This window comes from Balaenoptera ricei, chromosome 17, assembly GCF_028023285.1.
Source record: "Balaenoptera ricei isolate mBalRic1 chromosome 17, mBalRic1.hap2, whole genome shotgun sequence".
In the NCBI taxonomy this organism is placed as follows: Eukaryota; Metazoa; Chordata; class Mammalia; order Artiodactyla; family Balaenopteridae; genus Balaenoptera; species Balaenoptera ricei.
Genome location: NC_082655.1, coordinates 32,942,136 through 32,952,769, shown reverse-complemented (window position 1 = coordinate 32,952,769; position 10,634 = coordinate 32,942,136). Strand labels below are relative to the sequence as shown.

The following is a 10,634-nucleotide window of genomic DNA, read 5'->3' as shown; positions in this document are numbered from 1 at the left end:
ACAGTATTAAGCTACTCTATAAATCCAGCCCCAAAATATTTGATGTGAGAAGGGATTTATTTGAGAGTGTTTAAAACCTGATCAATGTCTTCGTTAAAATTCCATACATAGGGTATAATGCTCATTAGATGTTTTCATGTCAATTAAGATAGCTCAAATTTATTTTGTGTCATCCCAAATGAACCCAAGGCTCTCTGAGTGCATCACACGCCTAAATCTGCATGACTGACAGGGCAGTAGCAACCCCATAGCACCTTCATTTTTGTTATGCCAGATCTGGGAAAAAAGAAAAGATGATTAACTCGGTGACAAAATATTCTCATTTTCCTTGTAAGATTCTCAGGAGAGAACTACACTCAGAGGGTAGGAGCAAGGGAGGGAAGGCAGAATGGTTACAGAGCTGAATACAATGGCCTCAGTCCAATGCCACGTTTAAGTTTGGATGCCTTTGGTTTGCTTTCTTGTCTGTAAACTTAGAGCACAAGGAAATAGATGACTGTCAGAAAGTGCCCTTATATAATGCAGTTTGTTGAAATTTCAGCCTATCCATCAACCTAAGGTTTGTTTCAATTAATAAGACCCATGGCACAGGATTGCTGCTTTTATCAGTTAACAATCACTGTGCAAAAAAGCAGCACAGAATTCAGGGGCTCAAAGTAAATAAGCATTTCTTATTGCTCAAGTATCTGTGATCAGCTGGTGGCTGGGGCCTGGCTGGCCTAGGATGCCCCATTTCACGTATCTGGCAGTTGACTGGCTATTGGCTGAGTTGATGGAATAGACTGGTCATGTTCCTCTTGTCATTCAGCAGCCCAACCTGGTATGACATGATGAATGACCCCACCCCCCGAGCCCCAACCAAAGATGTCCATGTCCTAATGCCCAGAACCTATGACTATGTTACCTTTCATGGTAAAAGGAACTCTACATATGTGCTTGAGTTAAGGACCTTGAGATGGAGAGATTATCCTGGATTACTTGGGTGGCCCCAGTATAGTCACAGGGGTCCTTTGAAGAGGGAGGCAGGAAGATCAGAGTCATGAGAGAAGATATAAGGATGGAAGCAGAGGTCAGAAAGAAAAGAAGATGCAACATTGCTCTCTTTGAGATGGAGGAGAGTCCACAAGCCAAGGAATATAGGTGGCCTTTAGAAGCTGGAAAAGGCAAGCAAATGGATTTTCCCCTAGAACCTCCAGCCCTCTGCAGCCCTCTGGACCAGTTTTAGACTTCTGACCTCTAGAACTGTGAGAGAATAAATTTGTGTTTCTATAAGCCACTAAGTCTGTGGAAATTTACTACAGCAGCAATAGAAGCTAATACACCTGGACTTGTCAACAAGTTAATAGTAGGGTTCCAAGAGGGACAGGAGGGAATCATAGACTCAGGATAGGCATACTATTACTTCTACCACATTCCATTGGCTGATGATGTCACAAGGCCATCCCAAATTCAAGGACTGGAGAAATAAACCCCACCATGTGATTCTATTTCTCTCACTTCTTGATGGGAGAAGCTGTAATGTCACTTTGCAAGGAGGTGTAGAAACTGAGCAGGACCCTGCGGGGCCTCCCCAGGGACAGACCCCGTGTCCCCCACCTCTTGTTTGTAGAAAAGCTTTAGCCTCGTAGGCCTCCCCCCAAGTCCAAAGAGCAAATTTAATGAGAAAAGTGAGAAAATGCAGAAAAAAAGGAAAAGAGTCAAGTAAGACAAAATAATAAGAGTTTAGCCATAACACAAAGTCAAGGACTTTTAGTGCCTCCTCAAGGCTGTAGATAATAACCTGAACCATATCCTTGAGGTGTTTTGCAGACATTAAAACCCCCCACCAGGTGGAAGAAGTTAACTGCATGTGACAATAAGCATGTAGACCCCAGAGGGGTTGGAACCAGAGGTTGATGATGTTAATTCCCGAAACATCACACTGTTACCTCGCCACCCACAATCAGAAGGATGTACCAAGCTGATCAGGCACCTGCAACCCTCTCCCTCACCTTGCCTTTAACAACCCTTCCCCGAAAGCCACTGCGGAGTTCAGGTCTCTTTTTTTTAAACCGTGTTTTTTTAATTGAAGTATAGTTAATTTACAGTGTTGTGTTAGCTTCAGGTGTACAGCAAAATGACTCAGTTATGCATAAATATTTGTATATATATTCTTTTTCAGATTCTTTTCCATTATAGGTTATTACAAGACACTGAATATAGTTCCCTGTGCTGTAGAGTAGGTCCTTGTTGTTTACCTATTTTATACATAGCAGTTAATCCCAAAGTTTTAATTTAGCTCCCCTGCACCTCCCCATCTCGTTATCCCCTCTGGTAACCATAAGTTTGTTTTCTATGTCTGTGAATCTACTTCTGTTTTGTAAATAAACTCATTTATATTGAGTTCGGGTCTTTTGAACACAAGCTGCCCGTTCTCCTTGCTTGGCCACACTGGGCACCACCTTGCAATAAACTCTGCACTTCCCTTCACCACAATCCAGTGTCAGTGGATTGGCGGTGAGCGGGCCCAAGTTTGGTTTAGTAATAGTGTAGAGACTGAGAAGGGTAAAAAATTACGGCCATTTTTTGCAATCAATCTATCATCGTGCCCTTTACAAAGTGACAGAGGACATTTAAACGCAACATCTGACCCTGTTTCTCTTTCATTTCCAGGGACACAGGGAGCATGGGTGTCTGGACCTCAGTCACCAATATCTTCCTCAGTCTTTGGAGGACGTATGTGTCTCCAAGGAGCCTTGGATGGATGGACTTCACCCAACATTTGGGCACTTGCTGTTTTGTTGCTTTCATTTCCGTGGGCCTCCTCTCTGGGGCCTTCTCCTGGCTTCTGTCCTCATTCGTAGTCTTCACCACCTCCTGGATGGTCACGTGTGCTCTGCTGTGCTGCTCCAAGCACGCACGGTGTTTCATTCTGCTCTTCTTCCTCTCGTGTGGCCTGCGTGAAGGCAGGAACGCTTTGATCACCGCTGGCACAGGGATAGTAATCTTTGGACACGTGGAAAATATTTTTCACAACTTTAAAGGTCTCCTGGACAGTATGACTTGCAACCTAAGGGCAAAGAGCTTTTCCATCCATTTTCCACTCTTGAAAAAATATATTGAAGCAATTCAGTGGATATACGGCCTTGCCACTCACCTAAGTCTATTTGATGACCTTGTTTCTTGGAACCAAACCCTGGAGGTCTCTCTTTTTAGTCCCAGCCAAGCCCTGGAGGCACAGCTCAATGACACTACAGACAGAGCCCTGCATGTCTTGTACCAGGTAGTGACGGCGACAGAGGTGTTGTCTTCCCTGGGGCGGCAGCTATTTGCCCTCACAGGGCTTCTGCTGGTGCTACTTGGCACTGGCCTCTTCATGAGGCGATTTTTGGGCTCCTGTGGTTGGAAGTTTGAGAACATCTACGTCACCAGACAATTTGTTCAGTTTGACGAGAGAGAGAGGCACGCACAGAGGCCCTGCGTTCTCCCGCTGAATAAGCAGGAAAGGAAGAAGTATGTCATCATCCCATCTTTCTGGCTGACTCCTAAAGACAGGAAAAACCTGGGGCTGTTTTTCCTCCCGGTGCTTACCCATCTCTACATCTGGGTGTTGTTTGCAGCCATAGATTATCTGCTGTATTGGCTCATCTTCTCCGTCAGCAAACATTTCCAAAGCTTGCCAGGGCTTGAGGTTCACTTGAAGTTGCACAGAGAGGTAGGTGCTCGCAGGCCCGTCTCACTGTGTATCCCAGCTGTTTGCTGTGTGTTTGCAAAAGATCGTGAACTTCCCAAGGCAGGGCAGTGTCTTATTCCCCTCTGGATCCTCAGTGCCTGGCACGGAGCCTGGCATGTAGGAAGAACACCCAAAATGTTGGTTAGATTGAGTTGAAACCCCAGTGTTAGAGTATGAGAACACTCTGAACATTTTTGATCACTGTATTAGTTTCCTGTGGCAGCCGTACTGCAAAAGAGGAGACCATGGTTTTTGTTCATCCCATCTTTTCTCTTTTCCATTTTGCCCTGTGGAAATTTATGATTATGTAGACATTTCAGAGGATCTGGATACTGTCAGATACTTATTTGTTTTTAAACCTAGCATTCTGCACTAGGTGGAACGTGCACATGTGTGTCTAGTGTGTGCCTCTGTGTGCATGTGCACACGTAGTGTGTGTAGTTGTATGTGTGTACATGTGCACGTGTGTGTGTGTGTGTGTGTGTGTGTGAATGTCATGCACGCTGGGTGTTGTGCACTAGCCTGGGCTGGTGAACACGCCATCTACTGTTTCCATATGTCTGATTTTCCCTCCTCTTTATCGAGCCACAATAGATTGTGCCTCTGCTGGGGCAATCTCAGAGGGGAAGGGCAGAAGGGGACCTGGAAACCCTCCTTTGAAAGCCCATTTGCTCCTGCTGCATCCACACTCTCCCTCCCCTTTTCTCCTGGCTCCGCAGGTACTGTCTGGCCCCTGCCCCGCCTAATCCTGGGCTGCTTCTCAGGGTTGATTACTCTGAGCCCTCTGCTTCCTCTGAAGTCTTCAGTTAATTACAAGAACCCCCCGTTGCTCTACATATCTGGAGGAGGGTGGATAATGGAAACAGTGTTTCAAATGAAAGCCAAACAAGATTTTCAGCCAGGCTTGATCCGGGGCAGCGGCTGGTAAAAGGGCTTCTCTCCTCCTCTCCCCCATAGTGCATCCTCCTCCTGTAGTCCCTTTTTTTATCTTCCCCTCTCAGTTCTTCCTCTCCTTCTTTATCTTTTTGCTCCTCTCTCATCTATTCCTCTCTGGGCCAAAACCCATGCCTGTTTTGTGAATTCTCACTGTTTTAGATAGACGGGGGGGGAGAAAAGCAAGTCTGCCTTCCAAAAAAGGCCCAGAAGCTTTCCAATGACAATGTCCTGGCAAATACATTTTGGGGTGTTGCTGGGTCCTGGGGATGCAAAGTTGTCTAGACCATGATGGCTGCCATCGAGGGGCTCACGTCCTGGCGGGGGAGGCCACCACGTACGCTCACAGTGACAGCAGGGTGGTGGGCGCAGAACAGATGCGAGCACGAGTCTGCTGTGGGAGCTCGTCTCAAACTCTCTCCTGCCGAGCCTGGGAGGCTGTGCCACCAGCAGCCGGCTTCCATGTAACTGGCAGTGCCCTGCCCTTATCCCACGATGCCCTTGGAGATTCCTGGTCTTTCCATTGCAGGAGATTTGCAAAGGAGAAGTCAAGCAAGAAAAGAAACATTGGCTCAAGGTTTCTCCCACTTTTATACAATTTTAAATAAAGAAGAAAAGTGGGAAATGACGTGAATAGACCTGGCTGGATGGGTGGACACTGTAAGTAAAAATAGCTACAGTCGCTACTTATTGAGCACCTACTATGTGCCCAGCACTGGTCTGCATTAACTTTTCAGGACTGTCTGATACCAGAGTGAATCTTCCATCCATTACTCCATACCATCTTGGCAAATTGTTTACTTGAGAGAGGCAAACACATTTTAAAACATTGGGGTACCATTTAGTACATTGCTCCGTATTTTGAGAGTTTGTTACCCTCCACCAAGCCCGTACAAAAGTGTTGACAACCTTTCTGAAGCCCTGACTCCCAGCTGCAAAATCCCCGGTTAGATTCCTAGACTAAATAACTTCTTCCCAGACCGGACACCCGCTGCTTTCTTATTGCAGGATTTCTCAACACTGACTCAATCGATGTGTTTGTTTCTTCAACAGTATTGAAAAGAATGCATGCCTCTGCTCTGGGGACTGAAATCTCTCTATTTAATCGTAGGTGAACTGTCTTTTTAATAAGAGCAAAGGAGAGGCAACACAAATGCTTTCTACTGCTTAGCCACAGTGCTGGGGAAATTGCAGATCTGACTTGACATTTGTGTAGAAGTCCCAGGTTTTGGGGTTTCCAGATTTTTCACAGGTATTGGGGTAAATCGAAGGTGTGTGGTGTTCTCTGGGTGTGATTGGGTTCTTTTCAGAAGTCATTTTCCTCCTCTGGGCCCCAGGGCTCTAGGGTGTTGGGGTGATAATAACTTACTAAGTACTCCAGTCTGTAACATTAATGCTCCATCCCCAAGGTGCTTAATTTACACTGGGAATAGTTTATTCATGGGCAGGATCTGGTCCATTAATTCCTGTTTTACCAAATTGGAAAACAAATCCACCAAGAGACTATATGGCTTTCTCAGGTCAGGGAAAAGTAAGAGCTGAATCAGCACACACTTCGCTTGCTGGTGGCTTGGCTGGGTGGCTCAATGTCATTTGCCCTCTGGGTCAGTTTTTTGAGGGCAACTGGCTTATTCTCTTGCCTTCAAGCAGGAAGGAATGCGCCCCTCCTATCATCTAAGAGAGATGCGAAAATGTCCTATTTTGAGACCTCTATAAATAGGATTTTAGAGTCACTTTCAGTAAATATACTCTTCTTTGTATTCTTGCATCAAGAATAATTCCACCCCTCCTGCCGCCCCAAGCTCTAGAAGGATGACTTAGAGCATAATTAAATGCCTCCACATCTTTATGACCTTGTGGTCTGCTGACGAGTTGTTTGTCAAGATGGAGAGGCTACGACTGGGTCTTGAGGGGCTCTGCTACAAAAAAAACTTCTCCCCCAGTTGAGTGAAAACCATCTTTCATTAGTCCCACATGCTCTGAAGTATAGAAACAGGTGTTCCATAAAAATGGGTTATGCGGTCAAAATTAATAGGAGAATTGTTGGCTGAAGTTAAGCGAATTTCTCTGCTTTCTTCTCAGCACCTTCAACAGTCTCATGGCCATCGTGACTCTCTAAAGAAAGGACAGAGCAAACAAACTTATCTGATATCCTTCTCTCAAGGAAATCTATATTTCCACAATCCCACTTTGGAAAACTCTGCAGTGGCTACAACTAAAATTCATCCCTTCTCCTTTATTCCAATCATAGCACATAAAAGGAGCTGGGATAGCCCCTTCAGCCAAAGCTCCCTGCATATTCTAAGATAAATGTTACGTGCTACGGGGCAGTATTGAGAAAGACAAGGACAGAGTATGAAAATGGCATGGATCTTGATGATTTTATTCTTTCATTTTAGAAACAAGAAGCTCAAGACATCATCCATGATTCTTCATTTAATATATCTCTGTTTGAACCCAGTTGCCTCCCTAAACCAAAGCTACTTCTGTCTAAGACCTGGATTCCTCTCAGTTTTATTCTTGTGATACTAGTGATGCTAGGACTGTTGTCCTCCATCCTGATGCAACTTAAAATCCTGGTGTCAGCATCCTTCTACCCGAGTGTGCAGAGGGAGCGCATCCGATACCTACATGCAAAGCTACTGAAGAAACGATCAAAGCAGCCAGTGGGAGAAGTAAAAAGGAAACTGAGTCTGTACTTTACAAAGGTAAAGCCAAAATAGGGTTATAACCTGTAATTAGGGAAATTTTGCTTTTGAAGGGCAAATGGAATTTCAAAGCACTCTTCAACTTTACATTAGGGCTTATATCCCCAGCAACAGATAGGACACTGTTTCGGGGGAGGGGGATGGGTGGGCAGTGACAGGGAACAGAGGTACATGGCTAAGTCCAGAAGACTCTACAGCAATGCCAGTCCAGAGGATTCTACAAGATAGCCTTCAAAACACTGATTTCAAGTGAGTACGTTCGGTCATATTGTAGAAAAGCTACTGGGAAGGCCCTAATGGCTGTTAAAGAACAATACCCAGTCAGAGTTACTTTACCGGGATAAATAAATAACAGAAGGGAAGTATCTACTACAGCTTGGTAAACTCCAAAGAATTTGCTCATTCTCCAGCATTAAAAAATATATATGATGATATATATATATATATGATAACATAATGACTTTCATACACATATAAAATGAACACTTGTCAAAGATTTTATTCAACGTATTAAAGACGGAACAGTAAGAAACTCCAACCAATTCAAAGAACCGTTTAAATCACACATGTATACAGGCCATCGTGAATACCAAAATGAATTTGCTTAATAGATACAAAACCGGCTTCTTCCACAAGGGAGGATGGGAGGATCAATTGTACTCTGCAGGGTGAAATTCATTTGCATGTTCATAGACAAGAATCATTTGCATTGTTGCCATCAGCTATCTACAACTTACAGAACTGGAAAATAGTTCATAGACAGTGAAAGACCAAAATAATCCCTAAGGATAAGCTTTTCTGGCCATTTCAAAGTCTTGTGAAAAGTTTGTGTCAGTGGCATTTGAAATGACTCTAATGCTCACTCATCCAGCTTCGTGTCTTTTCAGATTCATTTCTGGCTTCCAGTCCTGAAAATGATTGGGAGGAAACAAATGGACATTGCCAGTGAAGAGAGCCCGTGAGAGGCCCCATGCAGCTCCTCAGCCACGCTGCTCCAGCAATTCTCCTTAAGTCTCCTGATGGTGACCCTTACTCACGCCCAGCAACAGAGAACTGCACTGCACGGTCCTTCAGCGGTTTGAGTTTGCAGGGCCAAGCTACTTTTTTCCATAAGGGCCAAAGGGCTACCAGATAAATTGTTGTGTTGTCTGTCTCGCAAACAGGGCACATGATCTGGACTGTATCTCAGTGTAACACGACTAGAACCAGGCCCTTCGAGGAGAGTCTCAGCATAGAGTAATATTCAAAGAAAAAAATTGGAAAAAATCAAAATCTCTACTGCAGGCTCACAAACAAATATCAAGGAGAACATACATGTATGATGCCAGCAAAATATCTTTAAATGCTTCTGTCCCTTCTCTGCCCTTCTTAATATCCTTCATAGCTATTTCCTACCCACAACTGTCTGTCCTCCCCCTGCCCCCTTATTCAAGAACTCTTTCCAAAACCCATCTCCAGCAGCTCCTAATTTCTTCTCACCACATGCTCTGCTCCTATCCTCTACTTTCCTGGATCTCTTTTGTTTTTCCTCTTCTACCAAGTCCTCTAGCCACATTTATTTAGAGAACACATTTATTAAAATCATATGAGAGGCTTCCTACAATGTGCATCTTGGGCCTCTTTTTCACTATAATCAATGTACACTCTATAGTACAGGGGCCTATTTCCCCTATATTCAAAATACCTAAGAGGGAAAAAATACTGATTCTATTATCTCTAAAGTGCCAGAATGGGAAGAAATGAAGAAACATTAAAATTTTAAAACAATTTTTTAACTTTTCATTTTGAAAATGTTTCAGCCTTACAAAAAAGTTGCAAAATAGTAAGTACAGCGTTCCAGGTAAATACACTGAAAAACGCATAATCTACAAAACTCATTGGATTTTCACCAATTGTCCCACTAATATCCTACTAATGTCCCAAGGGCTAGTACTTGATCCAATCCAGGCTCATGCATTGCATTTGGCTGTCATGGTTCCTTAGTCTCGTCCAGTCAGGGACAGTTCCTCAGTCTGTCTTTCTTTTTTTTTCATGACCTTGACATTTCTGAGGAGTGCTGCCAGTTATTTTGTAAAATGTCCTTTGCTTTGCGTTTGTCTGATGTTTCCTTATAAGTAAACCCAGGTAATGTATTTTTGGGCAACAATACTACAGAAGTGCTGACATGCTCTTCTCAATGCATGAGATCAGGGGTATGTGATGTTAATATGTCTCATTACTGGTGAGGTTAACTTTCTTCACTTAGTTAAGATGGGGTCCGCAGATTCTTCCACTGTTGAAGTTACTATTTTCCTTTTGGAATGAATAAGTGTATTGTGGGAAATACCTTCAGACTATGCAAACATCCTGTTTCTCATCATACATTTACCCTCTAATTTTAGCATCCATGGTTGCAAAACTGTGCCAACCAAATAGTGATTTTCTATTTTAATAATATCTTCTACATTTTAAAATTGAAATTCTACACTCTCCCCAGAATGAAACATTTTTTCAAAGACCAAATTTTGTTTTGGGCACCTGAGTAGGCATTTTACACATATGGTCTCATTTATGTTTCATGACAATCCTGTGAGGTAGGTAGTATTATTTCTATTTTATAGATGGGTAAACTCACCCTCAAAGACCCCGACTTAGCTGGCCTGGGCTGGGGCCTGGGCACTGGCACATTTAAAGCTCCCAGGTGATTCTAATAGTTGGCCAGCACTGAGAACCATCATTCCAGGAAGTTTTACTGAATTGCAGGTCTTTCAACACAGGTCTTCAATGGTGAAATTTCTCTAGCAGAAGGAGCCTACATTAGAAATCTGAGTCAGCATTTCCCAAAGTGTGTTCCTCAGACCACTAATCCTTTAGTTGTTCCATAAAAGAGTTATATGATGTCAATAAATCCACACCATCTGCCTTCCAACCTTGAAGATTCATAATGCATGTTGGCATAATTTTAAAACTTTGAGAAACCCTATAATAAAGAAATCTCATTTAACCTTGTTTCACCCAAAATTTTCTCAAATTATTAAACCATGGAACAATTTTACCTGTAATAACTGTTAACAGCACATAGGACCAGTTCTACAGCCCATACTCTGGTAAATACTGATATAATTGGCATAACTTTCAACCAAAAAAGATCTGAGAAGGTGAAGATGAATTTTTAGTTTTGGCTTATTTAAATATTCTGATGATTTTATGCTTTACTGTGTTTTCTAAACAGAACAAAACTGTGTTTATTAAAATTATATATTAATAAACTAATACGTGATTTTTTTTTTTACTCATTTTGC

The 10,634-nt window shown here is 43.0% G+C and overlaps 1 protein-coding gene across 1 annotated transcript; it reads left to right on the top strand.

Annotated features, from left to right (window-relative positions):
* The first annotated feature begins 2,665 nt into the window (after positions 1–2,665).
* On the top strand, positions 2,666–8,265 carry DCSTAMP (dendrocyte expressed seven transmembrane protein). The gene is made up of 2 exons (XM_059902138.1): positions 2,666–3,492; positions 8,241–8,265. Exons 1-2 carry the CDS (start codon positions 2,666–2,668, stop codon positions 8,263–8,265), a joined length of 852 nt encoding a protein of 283 aa, XP_059758121.1.
* The last annotated feature ends 2,369 nt before the right edge of the window (positions 8,266–10,634 follow it).

What these genes read in the sequence shown, in the direction of transcription:
- DCSTAMP (XM_059902138.1), top strand. Translation starts at nt 2,666, where the DNA reads ATGGGTGTCTGGACCTCAGTCACCAATATCTTCCTCAGTCTTTGGAGG. An exon ending in AATAAGCAGGAAAGGAAGAA is followed by an intron (nt 3,493 to 8,240) that starts GTATGTCATCAT and finishes GTGTCTTTTCAG; the next exon opens with ATTCATTTCTGGCTTCCAGT.